Source organism: Lissotriton helveticus, chromosome 1_1 (genome assembly GCF_964261635.1).
Source record: "Lissotriton helveticus chromosome 1_1, aLisHel1.1, whole genome shotgun sequence".
Classification (NCBI taxonomy): domain Eukaryota; kingdom Metazoa; phylum Chordata; class Amphibia; order Caudata; family Salamandridae; genus Lissotriton; species Lissotriton helveticus.
In genome coordinates, this window is record NC_136057.1 from 1,836,312,779 (window position 1) to 1,836,338,044 (window position 25,266).

General features: G+C 43.2%; 1 protein-coding gene across 1 annotated transcript in view; it reads right to left on the reverse strand.

Moving 5' to 3' along the window:
• LOC144753573 (cytochrome P450 2D15-like) overlaps nt 1-25,266 on the reverse strand; it is a 318,479-nt gene that overhangs the window by 179,907 nt on the left and 113,306 nt on the right. The window contains exon 4 of the mRNA XM_078641220.1: nt 9,744-9,904. Within this exon, the coding sequence (XP_078497346.1) occupies nt 9,744-9,904 (161 nt within the window). The remainder of the gene's footprint in view (nt 1-9,743; nt 9,905-25,266) is intronic.

Consider the following 25,266-nt stretch of genomic DNA (forward strand, 5'->3'; position numbering starts at 1 on the left):
CATAATGCTAAACAAAACAAAAACACACAGGACCCAAATGTAATCCCACATATAATGAACTCACAAACATGTAGAAATGCAATCAAACCTTCGCGATGGTCACTAAAAATCTATACATGATGCATATATCAAGATAGTAACATAAAAATAGCAGATGATGCACAGTCTATAGGTAGCACAGGAATTCCATCCTGTCATTTAATCCGTGTGGCTGTGCATAATCTGCTACCCTCGCAAGACTCCTTGGGCATATGAACAGAACCAGGCACAGATGGGCCAGATTGTGGAAGAAGTGCGTGAGCTCCGCCTGCTGCTGAGGTCCATGGACACACATATGGGACAACTTGTGGACCTCATGGGCCAGCTTATGGGTCCCACCCCCTCAGCTGCGGCCACACAGAGGGGTGAGCTGCAACAAAATGACTCCTCAGACACAACTAGCGTGCATGTGAGGGCCCCTCTGCCAAACGCACAAGGGGCCATCTGAGAAACACCAGGGAAGAATAACGTGGTCATGCACCATCCAAACGCAAGTCGCTGAGCCAGCTATGATGGTACCTGTGTTCCCCTTGACATTGACTTTGTTAACTATCTTTACCCACATTGCCATGTTGATGACAGCAGTCTGTTGGACTGTGTCTACATCAATGTGGTGACTACCCTATTTGTCTCATTTACCATCACTGACAGCTCATGAATTCACTATTCACAATAAAAGAAGAACGCATATGCGGTCGAATCGTGGTATGAGAACGACGCACGTACCTTTGAGGGAACGTGGATACCAGCCCTGTTATCAGTGGATTGTACCCTTGACTTAGATTGATTTCGGGCCCATACATGAGGCATTTTCTTTGTCCCAAATCCCGGAGAGAGACTTCTTTTCCCCTGTAAATTTGCGTGAATCATCGAGCTCCGTAATTGCTTTCTTTGGTGATCTGTAATTCTGCAGGCAGCCAGTCGGGTTTATTTTACCTTAAAGGCCTACCCAGCCGCTATATATTCCAGGCTTGGAATATTGATTTAAAATCTGAACCACTTGTTTTGGTGATTGCGCAATTTTGTGCTCCGATATCCTTGGAGGAATCCCGTATCTGTAAAGAATTGCATCAATTGCGCCCTGAAGAAGGAATTTGGACCCTTGTCCTACTCCGAAACGCACGTCGGCGCATTCTTCTTTTATTGTCTTTGGTGTTTGTGGATATTGTTATTTCTGTGTATATTGTTTCGTTTCTTGTATTGTAGTATGACGTATTTTGTGTTGTGTATGGGTTTATTGATGCGTATGGGTATGTGTGGAATGAGTAGGATTGGAATGACCTTTATGTATATATTTGTGTTTGGGGCTTAATGGTAATATCTATGATGTGCAGACAACTAATGTGTATAGATATAAATAGTATGTTGAAATTTTTGACTCAATAAAAAAAGAACTGTTTATGTAATTTTGGTCTGGGACAATAGTGATGTTTATGTAATGAATTGAGGTAACACCCATTTGTTAAATTTATTGCTAGGGAGAGGTTTTGTGTTTTTGCCACTGACACACAGTGGTACATAAAACTGAGTCACTGAAACTTCCTCTTCTTGTCTCCCATGCCTGCAGCTTAAGGTCCACCATCGTACGGCGATATGGAGGGCCATTGCATGCAAGGTGCGGGCTCTGGGTGTCTCCAACCGACGGCACACACAGAGGTGGGATGACATCTGCCGGCTGAGCAAAAACGTGGCAGAGATGACGCTGGGGGTGGTCCCTCGGAGTGGCAGGTTGGCGCACAGGAGCATGACACCACTAATGGCCCTCATCTTGGCAGTGACACAGCCAGAGCTGGATGGACACTTGAAGGCCCATTAGCAGCAAGCTGGGGGTGAGCATTCAGATAAGTGTGACTTTGGGTGTGAGTGACTGAATGAATCCCAACCCTGAGCCAGTTGGAAGCTCTGTGATGTCTCTGTGTGATGCAATGGCTTCTAAGTGACATCAGCGTTGAGTGCTGCTGCTCTGCATGTCTACCACATGTGGTTTCTCATGTGTTTAAACCCCTGATCCATGTCATTGACAGATGAGATGTGGCCTTGTGACATATGCTGCAGTATGAGTGTCATACACATCACATGGCAGTGAACAGCAGTGAGTATCATGTTAGTGTGCATTCATAGATGTGTGCTGTGCACAACAGATAATTTGTGTCATCTACACAGCTGACACTAATGTACAACTGTAGTTGTGCTTTGCAGCACAACATGGTGGATACTAGGAGCTTGTAGCCATTGAAAAAGGACATTTTGAAGTTTGTATCTGTGGTGTTACCTTAAAGAGACTCCATATGTGACAACATGTTTTGATGTATAGCTATCTCACCTACAGGCACGTAGGTATGCTTACAGAGAATAGTATGTGTGGTTACAATGAGGCACAGGGCCAGCTATTTGGGCGTGTCAACGCCACATGGAGCATTATTATCAACTCTGCATGTTTCCATGCATCTTCTGTTGATTGCATGGATGTCACACGTGCTGAATGTACATGGTGGAGTCCAACATGGGAGTATCATTTTAAAATTTTGTGCTTTACTTGCATATGATGTTTGTGAGTATTGCACTATACTGAACCTATGTCTCTGTCTCTTGCAGCATCTACCAAGGGCATTGAAGGATGTGGGACGGACACCAGTGGGGAAGCTTCTGGCACGACTGCTACACATGAGTTCACTGACACTGATGTGACCAGGGTCTCGGGGGGGGACAGGAGTGGCCTGGATGATTCACTCCCAAAAATACCAACCTCCAGATATTCAGATGACAGTGGTGACTCCACCCTGTTGGCGTGCACTCGAAGTTCCAGATCTACCTCTTCTTCCACCACGCATCGTCCAGTGCTCAGCCTCCCGGATGCTCCCACAAGTGCCCACAAGTGCTGTCCGTGCACGCAGCCCTAGGAAGGGTAGAGTCTCATTCCCCCCAGGCACCGCTGCCCCTGCCCTGTCTCCCCTGCTGACCGCAGTGTGGAGGTGGTAGACCTTTTGCACCAGCTGTGTGTGGGTCAGACTGCTTTCCTGAATACCTTCTAGGATCATGACAAGAAGCTGGCACAGGTAGTTGCCTTCATGGAGGGCATTCATTCTAATATGGGTGGCCTACACCGAACTGTCTAGTCTTTGTCCTCCACAGCAATGGCAGCCATTCAGCAGTCACAGGCTCCCAGTCCAGCTCATGTCCCTTCAGGAACCACCCTGCATGAGGCACCTCCTGACGAGAGTGCCCACACGCCAGAGCCCTCAGGCACCAAGTCCTCCACACACAGCACACAACAGCAGCACTCAAAGCATAAAAGACCACAGACACCATCACCACACCACAAAACAGACACACATAAACTCAAAATTAAAAACCCATCATGTGACACTCAGGGGCATCAGGCCAAGAAGCAGGCCTCAACATCACAATAATAAAAATCCCCACCATCCAAGGGCACTCCCATCCCACCACCTGCTCCCAAAGACCCTTTTGCTGTGAACCTGGTGCCTGCAAGGACTAAGCCCAAACACATTTAAGAGGCAGAATCTCCAGACACGTCAACTTCCAACCCCCCCCCCCCCCGGGAAGCCGGGACAAGAGAGCAAAGTGGGGGGTTTACCTCAACAACAGGGGATGCAGGGGAAGAGGAAAGGCCACCCCAAGTGTACCACCAGGTCCAGCAAATCCTCACAGGGAGAGCAACCAGCACCTGCTACACCTTTGGGGGGAGAGTGAGGCTGTTGTGCCCACCTCACTTACCACTCTGGCCAAGACACTTGTGGGCTATCGGACCCCCAAAAAGTTGAGACCCAGCCCTCCACATTCACCCTTAGCCACTGTGCCTCCATGCAGCATGTCTCCACACCCGGTGCCACCACTTCACCCGGTGCAATCAGGCTCTCACAGCCACTGATGCCTCCACCTCAGCGGCTTCTCTCCCTCCCGGGTACCGTCCTCCAACTGGCCCGACAATCAGCCCCCTCCCAGTTCAACTGAAAGCCAAAGTTGAAGCCAAGCCCTCCTCCACACACCATTTCTCCCACAGCGGTACCGGGACTGCCCATATGTAACCCCTGAGCTGTGGTGATTCCCATAGCAGTGGACGGAGTTACCCATTTGATGTGCATGTTCTCATGCACACATGTGCATACTAGAAGTTTGGACTGGCCAACGGCCTTGATGTTTTGCACTTTTGATGCCCATTTCCTGTGTAGTTTCTCATGTACACATGTGCGGACTAGAAATATGGACTGGCCAATGGGCTTGCTGTTTTGTACTTTTGATGCCCATTTCCTGTACAGTTTGTCATGCACACATGTGCATACTGGGAATTTGTACTGGCCAATGGCCTTGATGTTTTGCACTTTTGATGCCTTTCCTGATATTATGTAACAAAGACTGTTACTCATGTTGTCTGCTTTGTCGCTGCCCTTGCTAAATAAAAATGTTTTATGTGTGTTTATAGGTTCATGTGATACATGCTCTGTATGTCACTTTCACATTGGCATTTACTTGATTCACCTTTTCAGAGGTTGCCAGAGGTGACAGGCACTTTTGTTCTTCTTGATTCTGAGGCTTGAGGGTGCAATGATGATTGTTTGTGATGATCTACTCTTATCCTAATCATTCTATGGTCAGGTTTGCTAAATTGTACACATGTCATGTTAGGGTGCAATACCACAACAGAGGTGAATTCTATCCACAGAATTACTTGCAGGGTGGTCAGGGTCTGTCATATCTGTAGGATTTATCTTGATGTGTGAACAGCTGTGTTGATGTGTAGTCATCTTGTGTAGACCTGTCTTCATAGTCACCTGTGTACATTTGAATGTGTGCATTTGAGTAGTCTTACAGTGTGATTGGCCTGTTATTGACAGTAGTGTTGAGGTGTAAGTGCCCCCGCACATGCCAACTACACACATGTATGATCCAGGTAATGGGTACCTGTTTGTTTACATTGTCAGACATGTGCTTCAGATTGTGAGCAAATGGAGGAGTTGTAGTGTGTCAGTGTGTCCTTGCACTCCTGGGGGACACCTACTTGTTGTCCCTGTCAGTTGTGAGTATGCAGAGTGTCACTGCAAAGTCTGGGTTTTGTCTTGTTGATCAGCCATTGGTCTTGTTTACGTTTGAGCTCACTGTGCAGACCTGCTCAGCCACACTGACATTAATTATGAGTTTTCTCATGCATTGGTGTCATTTTACACATTTTTGGGACAAGTATAGTATGTGGTATGAGGAGTCATACCATCCTCTATGGGTGCTTCTGATGCCTACACATTGTGAGTTACTCCTCTATGTGTGTTTTGCACTGTGCACTCCTCACCTGTCCAATAAATAGTGATGTACACACCACTTCAGTCTCATGTCTTCCACCCCATGCCTTGCCAGTGTGTGACCCTCCCCACCACTTCATAGTGTGATACTATACTGTGGGAGGATGATCTGTGTATAGGACCAAGGTGCCACTCAGGACTGTTTCACAATTAGTTATGTGTTGTTTTCTTCTACTTGGTTGCAGTCATGGTTACTCATGTGCAGTGCATATGTTTGAGCAGCACAGTCCTCTAGTCTTCTTGTTTGCAACTGGGTTTTCCTGAGTTGTACAGCTGTGGGTGAAGGCTAAGCTGTATGTCTGTTGCTGAGGTACTGAGGTACTGCTACCCTTCCTAAGTGTGATGTTATCTGTGTGCTGTGATGACTTGTGGTGTGAAAGTTCATGGTGAAGCACTCAGATATGTGTGATACTGGTTTTGTTGGTGTTCACACACTGCTTACTGTGCATGCAGTGCTGTCAGTGTATGTTGCCTTGTAATTGCCTGTTGTGCATCCCCCTGATGTCCAGCTGAGTTGACTATGTGACGTATTGCTTATTTCTGATGTTGTGATTTGATTGTTGATGGATGCAGTCTTTGGCCTGTGTTGCCTCTTTCTACTAACAGTTGCATGTGTGTGTGATGTTCTGTTTGCAGGACATTGTGTGGGAGTAGTTTGTGTATTGGAATACATTCAGATGTGTGTTGAATGTGTAGTGTGCATTTCTTGTGTGAATGTCACATGCAGCAATGTGGAGTCTTGTTCTTGAGCTTATTTTGAGTGCACAACAGTGATATGTCCTCCTATATTTGACCTGTCACTTGTCAGGATTATGCATGTGCATGCTTGTGGTACACATTGGCACCATGCTCAATTAATCACTGGTGTGGTGTCTATGTCTGTGTTAGCTAATTTGATTGGGGTAGGGTGTGCATTTATCCAGAGTGAAAATGCTGTGTATTCCTGTTCTGTCTAGGGTCGCATTGCCTATCCATTGTTTGCCTGCTCATGGCTGAGCTTGTTGGACTTCTTTGGATGTTGTTTGTGAGATTTGAGTTTGGCAATTGGTTTTTGATCAGCATTGGTTCAGACATCCCTGAGTGGGAGTCTGACATTTGTAGATACACACTAGGGTGTGTGATTGGTTGTCAGGAAAGTCACAAGACCTTATTTGCACCTTTATGTGTGTTTCTCACAGGTGTTGAGTAGTACAGGTATGAGATGGGTAGATGAGGGCTATGTGTAAAGGTCCTACTTGGGTTTGACAGTCAGGGAGTGTGACAACGAGCCATGTGTGTTGTGCTGGTGGCATACACATGTCAAGGTAGTTGACGCTGATGTGTGGCTGGTCACTGTATGGCTTCTGACACTTTCTATCATTCCTGTGCCTATTCATAGCTTGGATTGCCATATCCCAGAAATATTGCACAGATGTCACTTTGGTTTTATTTCAATCACTGTGCCACCAATGTCTGAGTTGATGGCCTAAGGGTAGTGTGAAATGTTACTCCTCGTGCATGTCATGTACAAATGCTATGTGGCTTGCTCCATGGTTTTCCAGCACTGTGCACTCCACTTTGGGCTAGTCGGTGTTGACCGCATTGACGTCTTATATGCTGGTAGTGGATCAGGTACAGCAGCAAAAGGGCTTGAAGAGCTGGATCCATAGCAGTCAGGAATGCGTGGAGGTTCCCTGGATTCGAGTTTCGGTTTCCGCTGTAGTGCTTCCGCCGTCTCCGAGTGGCTGGTTTCTCTGCTGCGTTTCGATGGGCTATTTGAGGCATCCTGATTTGTCCGGCCGTCGGAATGTCATTCCGCACGGCGGTCTCTCTCGATTGGCTCCCTCCACCATGTTGCGGAAGGAAATTTATTGCGGATCCCGAAACTCTGCAGCGGACGGGAAATGGGCTATCTTTTCCCATAGTAATATGGCGGATGCAAGGACCGCCGCAGGAGTGAGGAATAGGAAGTTTTCCGCCACTGCCAGCACTGCGGAGGTGCCAACAACCGCAATTGTAATCGGCCCCCATGTGTGGTCGCATCAAAAGTCAGGATGTCGGTCGGACCTGTATCCGCAACGGTATCGAGCGAACAAAAGTCAGCCCCACATTGAAATAAGGCCCTAGGTCAGGTGTTTCAGCAATTGCATCTCCAGTTGTACTGCCTCATTATTCAAAGTTGTAATAACTCATTCCAATGCGGCATTTAGCTACTAAATATTACTTATACAGAATCAACTGAAACCCCTTACACTGCATCTCATGCCCCATCATGTGACAATGCCATGCCCCAATTAGAAGCAATAGTGTCTTGTAAAGCAGAGTGGACATCTGAGAGGAACCCCATTTACTGTAATACCTCCAGCGTCAGATACCATTTGGATTGTTTGAGGACCACCCCATTTACATGATGTGGTGTTTAAATGTATTATTTAGGCTCGTATGAAGAAGTAGTATTTTGGATGTTTGATCAATGCACTAAGGTAGTTTCCATAGTGTAAAGGAGACGTTAATGTACTCTCCAGTTAATTTTGTTTTTTTTCTTATTAGATGCTCAGTGAAATTCTATTCAATCAAGATGAAAGGCTTTTTCTCCGGTGTATATGTTTATAAATTCCATTTTGCTAGCAGCTGTTGAATATGTATGAAGTGCTGGAATTATGTCAGTTGGTAGGGAATATTCAGAGCTTTCTCCAGTGGTGCAACATGAATAATATGGTGCAGTTTGCATCCAACTCTTTAAGTTGTGCTAACTAACTCCTTAGTCCATTTAGCCATTGATCTCTAAAGATAGTGTTGAATCCTCAGTAAATAAGATGTAGGGCACCAAGGTGGAAATTCCAATAATTTATTCTAGCAGAAGAATAACATCTATAAAGATGCCCATAAAGTGCAGGCAGAAGCTGCGGTCAAAGATGCTATCCAGTGGAGTCGTTCTGATAGAATGCCTCACTCAACAACAGCAGAAACCAGGGCAACAGAACCTACTTACATCATGCTTAAAATAATACAATTACCTTTTCAAAGGAACATACATGAATACAAATGCAGTAACCAGTAATACCTGACTACTAAAACAACACTCTCAAATAACTAAAAGCCACGATACAACAGGTAGACAACCTAGGGCCTGTGTCTTCCACTGAGGGATTTCGTCTGCCAGCGTACATCATGCAAGCATGCACCATAACATGCTAGTGAAGAACACAATCCTCATTCATTGTTCATATAGTGCACCTCAGTCTGTGTCCAGCTTACACTGGGGGGCACCAACAGAGTAGCGAGGGGGAGCTATGTGTGGCAGCTCCATATCTGGGGTACACCGGTATAGCTGTGGTTAGGATTTGTGCTTCATACCATCCCATTATGTTGCAGTACTTCCCATAAGCCCTCAAGAGACAACAGGAAGCAGCTGCAATGCAAAGGGTGTGCCAGTAAACCCTGTGATGCAATCAGAGGGTTAAAAGAAGGGATGTTACCCTTTGCTACTTCTAGCATTTTAGTGAACTGACGTCCATACACCGAGACTATCCCGGCCCGATGAACGTTGAGCTAACAGAACTGAAATCACAAGCATACTCTGCCCCGTTCACTCTAAATATTGGTACAACACACCAACTCAATCCAGTGTACCTCAGTCAAGTCATCAGGAAGCTGTACTGGAGAGAACATAAACCCCACCCCTATATAGCTTTCAGTGCAGCTTGAATTCTCTCGCAGTACATTGGAAGAGTACTGAGCATTCAACTCTCACCAACATCAGTGCACAGTGCACCTTTAGCTGAACCTGCTGTCCACTGGGTTAGTATAGCACAATATCCAAGTGCACCTCTATGCCAGTCTACCATTCAGAGAGGTTGTACATGTAAAAGATAACCAAGGATGAAAGCTGAGACCCCATGCTTGCCCTTTCATGCCCCACACACTACCTTGTTCCCTCTCGTCTCAGACGTCATGAAAGCAGCAGAACAAAGAGTAGGTGGAGAGGGCTTTTTCTCTAGGGTCGACTCCTTCCTTTCCCAGAGACCGGCAGCAATACATAGAATCTAACAGAGGGTTTAGGGTTGGACAGTGGGCGAACCCTATGCTGCTTTTATAGTCAACCAAATACTTAAGTGTGTTGCCAAGGCACAAATGTTTAAAAGCAGATCAGAAGGAGTGAGAAGGGGCACAGAGATGGCAAATTAGAAGGAGGACACAGGACAAACGATACAAAGATTGTGTTTAGTTGGGAGGAGGAAAGAGTGGTAGTAAAATGGTGACAATGAGAGGAAGAGAGGAATGGAGACTGAGGAGGCATATGTAAGGTGAATAGTCTAGAAGAAGATGCAATGCTAATAAACATAAATCTTCCCTTTATACATATAGATATTATCCTAACAAACCACTACACTTCATCATCTGTAATACCTGTGGTAGGAATCCTGTTTCTGCCTTCAGGCTCTGTTCAAAAAGCTGCAGTAGTCTCCGAAACCTTTCATCGTCATACTCGAAACGATCTCCGAAGGTGATGGAACAGATCACGTTGCTCACTGCATTGTTTATTACAAAATGTGGATCAAAGGGATGACCTGCAGAGAGATCGGATAAGAAGCGATTACAATGACCTGGATTAGCAAGTACTTGCAAATACAGAAGAAATTAGGATGTGAGATGGTTCTCAAATAAGGACAACCTAGAAATAGACATGCAACATAGAGATTACAATATTCTCGATCCAGGACAACCGGCAGAGAAATAATAAATTAAAATGATAACATAATCTATATGTTGCCATGGTGGCACAGTGAGTGAAACACTAGGGGGCCTATTCATAAACTGCACCTTGTAGTATGTTTAGTAGCACTACAACAGTACTACCCATGTACTACAAAATGCTGTTCACAAACCTGCGTGCAGACCTCAGCTTCTGCCTCTTCTATCAAAAGATAGATCTTCGCCTCGGATCTAGAAATCTCTGTACACACAGGTACACATTAAATAAATATGGGAGGACCCTGAGGGAATGGCTGGTAAATGGGAAATACTTTATACTAAATATGAGGGGATTAGAAAGAGGAAAGGTGGGACTTAGGGAAGAGTAAGGAGGGGTTTGGAGAATGATATGTAAATACAAACACCCATCCACAACAGAGTAAGCCTGTTGATATGCAAAAACTGCACTTCTAAAGTTACTACAGCCAGAAAGGGCAGTAAAAAGAAGCAAATGTACTCAAGTCTAGTTTTAGAGTAAGTCGAGAATCACACATGGCCACTCACAGGTACTGCAGCACACGCCCACAGAAACAACAGAGGAACGAAATAACAAAAGAACTATACAGGAAACTATTATCAACCTTTTTCACTTTTTGTTCATTTGTATTCAATTCTTTTTTACTTTTAAACAAGACAAACATTTACAACATAATTGGAAATTAAAGTAATGATGGTTTTGGTTTCAATCACCCATCCATTCCAATAGCAACAATACCCAAACAGGCTGAGAAAATAACAAATGAAGACTTGAAAAAAGTGAATTATTCATCGGGGTGGATTGTATTCCACCACAAGTAATAAAGTCACAAACTTGTTTGGAAAAGGTTTCAATATTTTAAACCTGAGCTCTAACCCTAGTAGCTATGGCATACAGCTGACAGGTTTAACATGGCATTTAAAATCAAAACAGTTAAATAGTTGAAACAACTACACTATACAAATCCCACTACAATTTATAAAAGAGTTAAATGTAACAAATAAAACGACACCAACATGGCAAACATCAAATAAGGGGAACTGAAGATATACATTTTTAAAGGTTTAAAAATAGAAGCACCATGAAAACATAAATCACCAATAAAAAATACTTTTTGAGTGTGAACGGGAGCTAGGTGCTATCTGAGGCTGACTGGGATGGGATGCTGGTCAGATACACCATGAGGGTTTGCCCTGGTCAAAGAGTTTACCTTGCAACTTAGCATCTGAAATGGAAGTCAAAATCCTCCAGAGAGTCAAGCTTGTGGACTGTATCAGAGGAAGTCCTCTAGAAGCTAGATAGCCGATGTACAAGATCTCGCTGTAGCCCTCGGTTTTGGCAGTAAAACGTCACATTTTACACCCAGTGAAGTCCTGTCATCAGTTGGAAACTTTTGGCCCCTTCGTCTGGTCAACATTTCTACAGGGCCTGATTTAGATTGCGGCAAACGGGGTGATTCTGTCACAAATGTGATGGCTATCCTGTCTACTATATTACAATTCCATTATATCATATTGAACTTGAAATACAGCGGATGGGATATCCGTCACATTTGTGATGGAGTAACCCATCCAACAATCTCTGAATCCGGCCCTTAGATTCCTTTTTTAGAGCTCAGAATCCTTCAGTGGAGCAAAGCTGAAGACTGTATCTGGAAAGGTCGATACAAAGTCAGATCAGTTTGGCACAAGGGTTCAATGAACATTATTTTGAGTGGCACAGAGCTCCAAGTTGAACCAACTTGATGTTCCTGTCTAGTGAGGCTGTGCTTTAGGTGGATTGACTTGGGTAATTGATCCCAGGCCTTCGGAGCACCCAAAGACCAAAAACATCAGAAATGTCAAGATTTCAGAATAAAGCCCTTCTTGTTACCAGGAAGGCTCTCAGGACCTCGGGGACAGCACCTAAGTGTCAGGACTCACTCTAGCAGAGGCCAGTAGCAAGGTCTAGTTCTCTTTAATTTGAAACTGGTCACTTCAGGATAAAGGCCTCTTGCCGCTTGTGATGTCCTTGTAGCCACACAGGAGGTCGGCTAATTTACCCTTGGATTCCACATCTTTGTCCTAGATACAAGTGGGGGCAGGTCCAGCCCTTCAGGGCTCCTCACAGGTGTCAAACACCAGGTGCAGTCCTTCCTCTGTATTTTCACATGTCCAGAAAGGGTTTGAGGCGCTGTGAGGGGCCTGTTTTATAGGTTTCACTAGCCAGTGAATTGGGGTTGGTGGACTCCTGGGTACTTCCCAACCAATGAGGAAAATGTTGCCAGGGGCAATCCTTCCCAAGTTTGTAGTATGCCCTGTTTGTTATACTGCAAATTGACCCAGAAGGCTCTATTCTAGGGGGAATTCAAGATGACACAGGCCTTCTGCCCTTGATCGAAGCTTGTTTGAAGAAATGAGCAGTTCCCTCCTTATAAGCTATACAAAACTGGTACTGGGACCAGCTCTCCCCCGCACAGAGCTCCTGCCCAGTTGGCTATAAAGAGCCTAGAAAACGAACGCACCCCCTTTCTCGGGTCTCCTCTTAAACTAGGAATGGGCAGGCTTCATCCTTGTCCCTTTCAAGTTAATGAATTTCTGTAACCTCCAAAGCTGTCCTTCCTGAGTTGATACAGATCAGCTGCCCCACACCCAGCCCATCTTGTCACCAGAGCTAAGCCACTGTCCTCTTCTGGGAGTGGTATTACAATTCATTAAGGCTAAGTACTGACGGGGCAGCTGCTGGCAGGCTAATGTGAATTAGATCCCCCGAGTTGAGGTAGGGAAATAACTTTTTTAAAGTATTTTTTGCTAAATATTTAGTGAAAATCCAACTTCCCCATTGAATTGGACATTTAATACATCTTACAAAATAGTGGTAGATCTATTGTTCTAGCTTGCCCTAAACCCAAGATGGAAGAATTAAGATTTTAATCTGTACTCTAGTTTTCTTCAAAGGCCAGCCAGAGTTTTTCAGAGGGAAAGGGGCTTTTGGGGGCCTAATACTGCCAGGGCATGGTAGCATTAATGTTCTATATATTCCACTTTTAAATATCATGCGCCCTACCATATGGGCTACAAATCCTACATAGGGGTGATGTGTTACTATTTAGAAGGAAGGTTTTCCCTCATAAAAGTGATATTTTGACAGCCCGATCTCTCAGGTTTAAGCTGCAAGAGTCAGGCTACATTGATATACCGGAAGTCATGTTTTCCTTTGTCACACTAGTGGATGGCACAATAAGCCGTGCAGTGCACAGATGATATTTGACTGTCCATGTCATGGGGGTATTTCTTCACCATATAATATGGATATAGGAAGGTTAAATATGTCAATTTATTTAGATTTTAGGGGCCACAGCACATGCCCGGTGCCCCGATTAGCAGTGTCCCAAAGTCAAATATTCTGCACGATCAGTCCAGAAAAAAATTGACACTTTCTCTCGAAATCATATACAAAAACACTTTTGTTTGTCGCTTTACCTCTCATGTTAAGAAACAATTACTTGAGCAGCACAGAGAGGATATACAGGGAAAGGATCAACATCCATAGCATGTCCAGTGTAGTCATTGCAGATACTGCTCCTCACCTGAAGCGATCCCTTACAGAGCTACAGACTGGGAGCATGAGCACGATTTGCTAACAGCCCACAACAAGATTATCCCTGCATTTGTCAAAACACTGGTGGTACTCCAATTCATGGCCACTGAATCTTTTCAAACGGTCAATCCTAACAACATCTAAGAGTCAAGCCAGTATTGATGCTTGCATCAGGTACGGAGATGCATCAACAGAAGAGTCTACTAGTTTACTACAATGCCACTCACTGGTGCAAAGTCAAGGGTGGGCAAGGGACTTGAATGCATTTACCTCCTTCTCTTGTGTTTTAGGCAGTACTGTTAGCACCCATGTGACACTTCAGCACCCTCACCACGCAGCACACCTTTTCCACAACAGACACCGCTGGTACTAAATCAATGTGCAAGCTATCTGTGATGCCAGGGGCTGCTTTACTGATCTAAATGCGGCAATCCTGGAAGCACACATAAGAACTACATCTTCTGTCAGTCACCTCTGGGACGTCGGTTTGTTGCTGTGAAGTTAGACGACAGATGAATCATTGGTAAGTAAGAACATCTCACATCACGCTATATGTGCACTTGGAGGATGGCATCGCAAACATACTTACTCGTTACCCACTATATCACAATATATATACACATTACTCTGAGATTCTCTGCATGCGCATAGACATGTTGTATTAAATTAAGAATACAGACCCATGTTTGAAATATCACATCTTTGTTGGAAGTTATTGCCACGTATGCTGTCTCTCCTCATCACTTCATACCCTATAGAAGCCCAACCCCATAACCTCAACAGAGTTGCAATAGGGCACACACACATACACAAGCCATCATTAAATGCACTTCTGCGATACTTAAGTTGCGTTCCAGACGTCTTGACCTCTAGAGGGTATGCTGGTGTACTCCCCAGAACTTGTATGCAAGATTGTTGCTGCTGGCCCGGTGTTGCGAAACATCAACAAGCAATGAGGCCTAAATATGGACATTACCCCTGATATTTGGCCACATGCAGGCTGTCGCAGTAAGGGATATAACAGAAGTTATGGCATTCAGGTGCAGGATTGATTAGTTAACTAATTTTTCACTTGAGATGCTACTTTGATTACTACATTTAAACGGCTGGCCAGTGTAGTTGATGGTAAATAGAGTCCAACTCCACTGTGCATATATATATCATTTTGAGTCAACACTGCTTAGTTAACACAATGTCACATACAAACATGCTATGCTCTAGTTATTATAAGGCTTACACTTCTCTTGCTATTATTCTTAAACTTTAAACTTAGAACACTTAATTACAATCACTCTCAGAGTACACTCATCATTTCCAACGAAATATTACAAAAATACATTTAACAACTTAAAGCATGGATATCTACCACTGCCGGTAACAATGTTTGAGTAAACCAAACGCTTTTTCCGTTTCTGTACACCCAGGGATCTCCCTCCCGCATGAAGCGGTCTACCTTCCTCCGCAAGCAGGGCGGAAACTACGAAGTCAGAGCTGACATCTCTGCATACATTAGCAGGAAGCTACCTGAGGAAGTCAGCCATTTTCTGTTCATTCTTAGACATAATTTCACCGAAACCACATCCTCTACCATCCTGCTGCTCCTTTGACAATCCAAAGCCCCAATATGGGTGATGGATTATATGAGAGGGCTCCCAGCATCCCTGACAAACAACTGAAGCTCATCTAAGTGGGGGTGCTTCAAAGGTGCTCTCAGATTTATAGGGGTCCAGATATCCAGCTGAGCAATGCAGTGCTGGCCCAAATTAGGTGGGACAAAAGCACATGCTGCAGTCGAGTGTGTGTTTTGAAAAACGGATAATTTCAATCTGACATAATGAAAATGTTTTTCAAACTACCTGTTTTGTGACAGAATAACATTTCTGACACAACTTTTACACTTTACATACATAAAACATCCATTTTGTCAAACTATGCTATGTAAGACTGATGTTAACTTACTTTCAAAACACCAATGTTTGTTTCTTAAAAACGCAATTAACCACACCGTTTTCAAAATGAAAAAACTTTTTTTGATCAATAATATCAAATATAACATAATCACTTTAATATTTAATCTTCCTTTTATAATACATTAATTTGTAAGCTAGGTAGTGATGTTCAAAAAATAAAAAATGTTGAAACATAATAATGTAATTACACGAAATCATATTTCTTTGCATATATATTTGTTTGCCATTGAATGCCTGTTATGAAACAATAATCATTTTCTATAATTGATTCAAAGTTTTTATTATTTTAAGATTTTTACACACACATTGGCATGGTCAACGTAAGTTAAAGTATACGCAATTGTATTTCTTGCATTTGGGATACAATATCACTTAAAAATAGAAGTGTTTTACATATGCACTCGACTTTTCTTCATTTTTTCTTCATTCCTTTTAGTGAATAAATCTGGCCAAGTCTGATCACAGCAAGACCTGGTGCACAGAATAGCATCCTCGTCTGCAAGGCAGACACAACAACTGTGCCCACCAGGAGCAAGGATGAGAAAGCCAACACTGGCAGAGAGTGCCTGCTAAATATAAACACACTCCTTAATAAAAAAAAGACTCTGGGCAGAGGCTGTAGGGCTAACTGAGGATGGTGGTGTATGTGGACACCACCAGCCAGAAGGAGGCAGATTGAGGATACTTTTGGCCGTAAGATTGGCAAGTGGCGTCTGAATTTCAGGATACATCCTCATAAGATTGTGAACTCGCCCACTCCGAAGGCCCCATATCATCGGTCCTCCTGCTGCACCCCCAGAACAGCCTTCTCTTCCTAAGCCACATGAGCCCTCAAGCGCTCCTACTCCCATTCCAGACTACGTCATACAGTCTGCTCTCAAGTAGGACTTGAGGCCAATTGAAGAGGTTCAGGGATCAATGTCTTTGGTATCTGAGACTTACTTGGGGAGGTCCAGATACTTACACACTCTGTAATTGAAAATCTCCAAACTTTATGTGGTCTCATGCGCTCCTTGATAGCAGGACTAACGTGTAGGCTATTATCCTGTCTCCCAGTTCATCAGCAATATCTGTTTCACCTCTGTTTTGAACTACCCATGGTGCATCTGTCTGTGCTGCAAAGGCAGCCATTTAACATCTTTGTCTGAAGAGGATATTAACATTGCCCGGGACTGTCAGGAATGTTTGCCCTCTACCCATGTTATGTTATGTTATTTTGCTTTTATAAGGTGCACAGCTACCCAAGGTTTTCCCGGCGTCGCCTGAATGTACCCAGAGAGGGGTAAATAGGACCTATTGATTGAATAGCCAGGTTTTTAAAGTTCTGCGAAAATGAGCAAGGCTGGTCTCATTCCTCAGTAGTAAAGGAAGAGAATTCCACAAGGTGGGGCCCAGGTATGAAAAAGAGCGACCACCCACCCTGGCCAGTCTATGCCTCGCGACCGAAAATTTTGCTTGATTTGCTGACCGGAGAGAACGAGAGGGAATGTAAAGTTTAGCAATAGAAATCAAATATTGAGGGGCCTTGCCTGTTTTGATCTTAAACATATACATTAGAGTTTTAAATTTGATGCGGGTTTTCACTTTCAACCAGTGGAGTTCACGCAGGGAACTTGAGACCGGGGATCCGGCAAAGCAAGTGAGCAGCAGCGTTTTGCACAACTTGCAGTTTGCTAATAAAATCCTTGTTTGCTCCTAAAAAGAGAATGTTGCCATAGTCCAGGCGGGAGGTGACCAAGGCTTGGATTACAGTCCTTTTTGTAGAATCCGGCAGTATCCACAAGATTTTCCTAAGCCATTTAAGGATAACAAGGCAAGTTGCAGCCACCTTTGTTGCTTGGGGTCTCATCGAGAGATGGTCATCGATAATAAAACCCAAGTTGCGATATTGATTGGTAGGCTGGGGGAGAGCACCCAATTCAGGGGGCCAATGTTGGGGGCCCCACAGCTCTTTGTTTTTCCCTAGGATTAATACCTCAGGCTTCTCCCCGTTGAGATTGAGTGGATTTACTTGCATCCACTGTGCAATTTTAGAAAGCCCTACTTGGAGAGACGAAGGCTTTGAAGTTTCTTTGGCAGAGAGGGAGAATACTATTTGGGTGTCATCAGTGTAGAAAAAAATCGACAGTCCTAACTGCTCAGCAATGTCGGCCAGGGGTTTAACATAAATGTTAAATAATAAGGGACTAAGAATCGAGCCCTGTGGAACTCCATAGGGAGAGGCATGGGTCTTAGAAACTGCCTCTGCGGAGAAGACCTGAAACTTGCGGTCCAGCAAAAAGTTAGCCAACCATTTCAGGGCCTGACCAGTTACGCCAGCAGATTGTAAAGTCTGCAAAAGCACGGAACGGGATACCGTATCAAATGCGGTGCTCAGATCTAACAGTATGAGTGCCACTGTGTCACCAGCATCCAAACAGCAGCATATCATTTCACTGACTCCCAAAAGTGTAGTTTCTGATGAATGTGCCTAAAAAGTGTGTCCTCGTGTAACGTAACTGGTGCTATGTAAAGCGCTCTGATAACTGATTCGGTTCGGTTCTAGTTCGCGCTATATAAAACTCTGCAAAAAAAAAAAATGTCCTTCCCTGAAACCTGATTGTGACATATGAAGAAGCTTGTGAGTTTCCACGTAGTGGGTCAATTGTGAATTTACGTGTTGTTTATTTCAAAATTTTGGAAAAAGCAGGGAGCAAGGAAATTGGTCGGAAGTTTGACATCTGGGCCGGATCGGCATTAGCCTTCTTTAGCAATGGGCGAACAATGGCATTTTTCCACTCTGGTGGAATCATGTCTTCTCGAAGGGAGGCATTAAGAAGCTCCAGGATCAGCTGTAAGGTAGACGGCTCCATTTTTTGCAGTATGGTAATAGGGAGCAGGTCCTGAGGAGAACCTGATTTGGTGCTTTTAAAATGCGACAGAAGGAAATAGTCTCAAATGGTAACCTTTGTTCGAGTACATTCAAGCTGACCCCCTCGCGGACCTCTATCTGAGATCCAGTGATAGATAAGCCGGGGGTAGACGTACTTTGCTGCAAAGTGGGGGTCTTCGCAGCATTTAATATTAAATAGATCTGCTCTACTTTATTAAGAAAGATCATTGCAATATCTTTGCATAGTGGTTCAGAAAGAATTGGAGGTGGCGCTTGATTGACTGCACCTTAGAGTTCCTTGATCACTTTAAATAGGACTTTAGGGCAGTTTTGGGCATTAGAAATAGTAGAGCTTACATAGTCAGCCCGAGCGGTGTTACAGAGAGAGTGAAATATTCTAATTGACTGTTCATTAAAAAAAAATACGTTCAGGAGCATAATTCTTCCTCCAGCGTCTTTCCAACGCTTTACATTTGCTCTTCTCTTTTTTTAAGCTAGATGAAAACCAGGGAGCAGGGGGACGATGTTCCTTTACTTTCGGCATAGAGGGAGGAAGGCAAGTGTCAACCGAATTAGAGATCCAGTTCATAATAATATTTAGATCTGTCATGGAGACCTGATTATTAACAGGCATGGTTTCAGTTAGAGATTTGTTGAAAAGTTCCATATCCAGTTTACTCCAGTTTCTTGAATTGATCCTAGTTCCTAGGTTGGGTACAGTTAAGTTAGTCAACTCTGTCATGACCCTGAAATCAACAAGAAAGTGATCAGACCAGGTCACAGGAAGAGCCAAGGAACAGCGTATGCTGGGGATAATAGACACGATTGAATCTAGTAGATGGCCAGCCTCATGGGTAGGAACTATATTAGAAAGCACAGTGTTCATGGCCGCCAAATCAGAGATTAAAGTAGTGCTAATAGGACAGGTAGAGTCGTCAAAATGAAGATTCAATCGCCTCAGATAGTAAAATTGGCTGCGCTAAGCAAGTGGGGAGCAACCGGGTCAGGAAATGCAGAAACCCACAGGCCAGCATGGCCAGGGGTGCGATAGAGTAGTATTCCTGAAAAGGTAAACCAAAGGGTTAAGGCAAGTATAAATAACATAGCCTCACTGCCATTTCAAATTAGTTTATCAAATTTACACCTCTACTGCTTTATGTTTTGGGAGTGAGTGACAGTTCATACTAAAAACATCTGAATTCTCTATTTGTGCGGGACAAACTCCTAGTGGGCTTTTTACCTCTGCCTCATTGACATCCATGGGGTTACTAAAATCTGTGTGTCTCCTTTGGGACTGCGGAGCCAATATATAGCCACATCTATCACAGCTCCTTGACATGATATCAATGGAAGAGGGGTGCATCTGTATGCAATCTATGTAAGGGTTAGTGTGAAGATCTTGCAATTGTTTAGAGGAGTATTTTCAGGGGGCTGGTAGCAAAGGATCAGGGATTCTGGCACCTAGGCCCATACTGGCGCAGACGGGTGCAGACGGGCTTGCCTTTGGTGCGCCCGCTGCGCGTCCTTCCCGTGTCCTTCCCGTGTCCATTAAATAGCTTAATGGGCGTGCGGCGTGCTGGAAAATAGATCATTTAACAACTAGAGCGCAAACCACCTGAGGCGTGTGGCTACCAGCCGACGCAAACACGTAAGCTGGAATTTTTTTTTTTTTTTAAATAAAACAACTAAAAAATGACAGTTCCCCTAATTTTTATCATCAAGTGTAGTGCGGCAGCAAAGGTTTTAGGATTAAAAGTAACAGCAACTAACACAGTTTTTAAAAACCACTTCAATTTCCAACAGACCTTTCAGCCTTTCAGGCCCATGAACTTGATTCAGAACCCCCCCACCCTCAGTTTTGGGGAATTATTTTGTAATTGATTAAGACATTGGGATTTATTTGGTGATTCTGACATGTTTAGGACTTTAAAACTTAATTGATGGACTCATTGTATTGGACATAGTTTATAGTCATGTTTTTAAAATGTATGACCTTTTATATATAGACGTGCTCTCTTACATTTCCTGATTCACTTTTATTGTTTACTCACTCCCTTCCACATTCGGATTTCCCCTTTGCAACAAAACTGTATTTAATTTCTCCTAGCAAAATCTCAAAGTCAGTTTTTCTGATAAGTACAATTTTCATTATCGTACCTAAAAAAGATGTTTTTGGTTTTAAAAATGATATGTTTGGTATTACTTTAAATAATCTTCATATTAATACATTTTATGACATCACAGTGAAGCGTTTAGTTAGACAGATGGTTTTTAGGAGCTAATCAACAAACCTTGAAATCGATAACACTTAGAATGTTAACAATGAACAGAACATAAAAGATACTTTCTTGAGTCCAAAAAAAGAGTGATCACAGACAAAAGTTACACACTATTTTTTTATTGCTTAAAAAGGCACATACCATTTTTAATTTAGCAGTGGTTGTTAGTGAGTGTGGTAGGGTGGTAGCTGCGATGGTGGAGGTAATAGTGGTGCAGGTGTTTTGGGTGGAGGTAGTAGGTTTAAATGTGGTGTGAGCCTCATAGGTTGAGGTGTCTCTATAGAATCATGTGCATTCGTTGTCCCTGAAAAAGGACATTGTCATTGTTTGAGTACTGCTCCTGTCATCTTCATAGTTAAAGCATGTTGCCTTGCACGTCCTTCCCTCACACTACAAAGAAGTTCTCATAGCCCTTTGCTATGTCTTGGTAGCATTTCACAACCTGATCCAAGGCACGGATCTGCTTGTCAGTATTATGAAGGAGTCGTTTAAGGCAGTTAGCTATCTCACACATACATGGCCTCATTGTATGAATATCTCCCCACACAGTGATCTACCTTTGGAAAACATGTTTATTCCAAAGGGCAGAATTACACCATGGGAACCTCCCATGCATGGACGTCTGGTCTGGCCAGCAGGTTGTCCATCATGAAGAGGGTAGCCATTAGGACATTTGTTAGGGAAGGGGAGGAAACTGATGAAGAGAGGACACTCTTCCTTACCAGGGGTGTTCCCTCTCACAAGAATGCGAGAAGCCCGGAGACGCAACTTTATGGGAGAAGTGTGATTCTCCAGAGGTACCTGTTGGTTGAGGGCTGAGTGGAGGTGAGTCATGCATAGGCGGAACAAGCATCAATGATTATTGAATTAAAAGCAGGGGACTGGCAATCCTCGGACTTGACCTTGGAGGAAGACTGCTGCCCAGTCGTGAGGGGATTTTGCCAGTAATCTTGCAATGTCCTCCTCCTCATCTGCTGCCTTCTCCTCCTGAACCACTCCAGCACCTTCTCCTCATTTTCTTCATGCACAGTATTAGCTGCTGAGATGGTTACTTGGAGGAGGATTGGATTTCCTCTTTTGATTGCCCACGGGCCTCTGCTTGTTGATGATTCAACATAATTGTCTGATGCAATGTCCCCTTTACCTACAGGAAGACGACAAAAACAGTTGAAATATAGAGGTTGGTGATAATACTTCTATAGACTACTTGAAAAGAAAATGAGAGATAACTATCTAATAAGGTTAGTAATATGATAACTGAACAAATATGAAGGTAAGGGTTAACCCATGCATGGAATTATTACATCTCTAAAATCTCAACTCTCCAGTTCAGCCACAGATGTTTCTGTTCTGGATGGTTTCCTCGTAGTTGGTGTTCAAAATGTATCTTCTAATTCAGCAGCTACAAAGGGAAGAGTAACATAAAAAGCTAATTACATGTTTATTGTCAAGCTATAAATAGGATGTTTGCCAAAAATGCTGACAAATTACAAGTAAATACATGAATGAAAAACTATAAACTGCATTAAAAAATAAGTTACAAATATAACAATAGCAAAATAAAAACACTGTCACTTGATTAATGATGATGAAATATAGAAGGAAAGACCAGAGATTTCCACACTCTCCTGGCATTGGTGGCAATGGTGGATGGGACAGCATCACAGGGCCTTAACTGAGAGAAAATAATGTGTATGAGTATATTCTGGTCAGAAATATGAATCATAAAATCATATTTGATATTAATCAATAAAACACAATGTAAAAATAGGCTTGGGGTATATAAAACTAAGTTATAGAAATCCCTTAGAGTGTGGAAGTGAGCCAGTTAGACTAAAGACGTACCTGTATGGATAGTTGGGTTCCACTGAGAGACATGTCTTGTGTGTTCCCCATCTGCATTTGGAATTAATCTACCTCCAGGTGAAGCAACCAATTTACTCAGAAAAGTGACTGCAAGAAATTAATGAAGATTAAAAGAAAATTAATATGATCATCAAAATATATGGTATGTGTGCTTAATAATGTAGGTATAGGGGAAGAACAGAGCTGGCTGGGTCAGTGATTGTCCCAATTTCTGTGGCCCTGGTTAAAATCTTACTTGCCATGAAATTCAGGTTGTTTTCAAAAGTCAACGCATGTAGTTGTTCAGGGTGCATTGTGGAGAGGGTAGTCTCCTCCAGCGGGCTGTGGCCGAAACAGGATCCAGGTAGCTCTCCAGGAAATATTGAGGAAGCTGAATCCTGGGGAACTTTGCCTTCCTCAGCCTCCTCTCACCTTGACATTTTTTTTATTTCTTTATTAATTTTCAAATGACAACAGAACAAATCAACAATGATGTGCTGCTGTGAATCACATCTCCAAGATGATAATCATTGCACAATAGCACAGAGACATAATCAACTTGAGATACAGAAAATAAATGAAAAAACGGGAATCAGCCAAATCAATTAATCAAATTGTGAGGCAGAGGGAGTGAAAGAGACAAGGATACGACCATACTGGAAAGGAAAGAGAAGAGAGTGGAGATAGTCACGCAGTGTCCCCCAGATGTCTCTGGGCAGGACAAGGGCGGTTGAGGAGGGCATAATCGTTGCTGACATTTTCGCAATATGACATGCTTTTAAAACAGAGGGAGAAGGAGCTTTATTGCTCTTCCAGTGGAGTGCTATCTCATGCTTGGTTAAAAGGAAACACATGGGAATGAAGCAACGCAAAGTGAGTGGTATATCTCTTGTTTATCCTAAAAGTGCAAGGAGGGGATCTGAAGAGAGCTCTATTGTAGTGTAGTTCCTATTATCCCAATAGGCTCTGCGCATTGGAATAATATCTTCAATAGTATAGACCTAGGGCAGAGGTTAACTAGGTCTTCTACCGACGATATTAGACTTAAAGTTTTGTGTTTGCCAGCTAGCTCAGAGTTCACTAGAAACTTTCTCGAATAGGCAAGGAGGATTTTAACCTCCCTGGATAGACAAGAAGGGATTTAGTTTCTGACAACCATAGAACATGACAACTTTGCTCTCCCCTAATCAAGAGTGTATCTCTAGAGTCGTGTGAAAACAATAGACAACTTATTTTACTCAGTCAGTACGTGCATTCTTAGTTTCACCAGTTTGTAGAGAAATAAGAGATGGGCGTGGTTCAATAAAAGATGTTATTTATTGATCAGTCTCTTTTCTCATACAAGAGAAATGAATCGCTATTATTGCAATACTTGTAGTTAAGTAAAGTGCATACAGTAGAGACAGAATTATAAAATAATACTGTAAAAGCATTGATATGGTTTCTGAGCCATATGATATTTTAAAATGGATAAAATAGATACATACATATATACATTTGACTAATCGTACTCAACTGGTGCTTCTAACCACGCCTACCCCAATGTACCTGACCTAAGCCTAATACGTGGGCGGGAGTAGATAAGTAGCAGTTTAAGTTAAGTTTGTTTTGCCAAGGGACTGACTCGAGAATTCTCTGCAAGGGGTTATTCAGTTCTGTACCTGAGATCTAGAATGATGGAGGGCTGGTATCTCTTATCCCAGGTCTTGATATTCCAGCTGCCTGCGAGGGCTGCTTGGAAGCGCCGTAGCTGGATTTCTCGGCAGGAGAAAGGCAGCGTCTCGTTCTCAGCGCGTCAGGAAGGCGGGGCAGCGTCTGTGGGCTTCGCTCTCTGCTGGGCTCCTCAGCACGTCTCGCTGCTCCGATCTCGTCACCACCGCATGTGTTTGCTTAAGGCAATGTCGGTAATATTTATACCTGAAAGGTGCCGAGATTGACGTAAGGATGGACATATATACGTCAATAAGGATGTCATATGAACGGGCTCGTTCGCACATTTTTTTGCTGAAGTTCTCGGTGAAATCAAAACAATGGTTATGGGAATTTCCCAGGTCGCTGTAGGTTTGATTTGTTTTGAGAACTCCGTATGCCTTATCAGGGGCTGGAGGAATATCGCTTGTCTAATTAGATGGCATGCGTTATGACCTAATCAGATAACGCGCTTCTGTGCCGTGGTGTGGCTTAATCAGATAACGGTTTTTGCACCGTTGGATGACTGCTAGTTAATTATTAACCAAACCAGGGTCAGGAATAGGGGAATCGATACAGTACCTATAGGAATACATCACACCCACTCCACGTAGACTATGTCCATAATTACGAATCTAGGCATAGTGAATATCAGTAGCGTTTGTGTATACCGTACCACCCCAAAAATACATTTATATGCATTCCGGAAATTGGATTTTATAAAATATATGAAACACAATCACATATACTGTCACGTATACTATATGCACAAGCAGTCTAATAATGCTAAACATATAACGCATATTTCTAAATTCAGCATGAATAAATGCGAAAATTACACATGAAATGGCTCTAAATACAGAAAAAAAAGTGCGAGACCATTTCATCACAATCATAAAGTTATGTATAATAGTGCTAGAGGATAGCGAATGTCTCGTGACTACCTAAAATAGAAATTTAGTTCTCT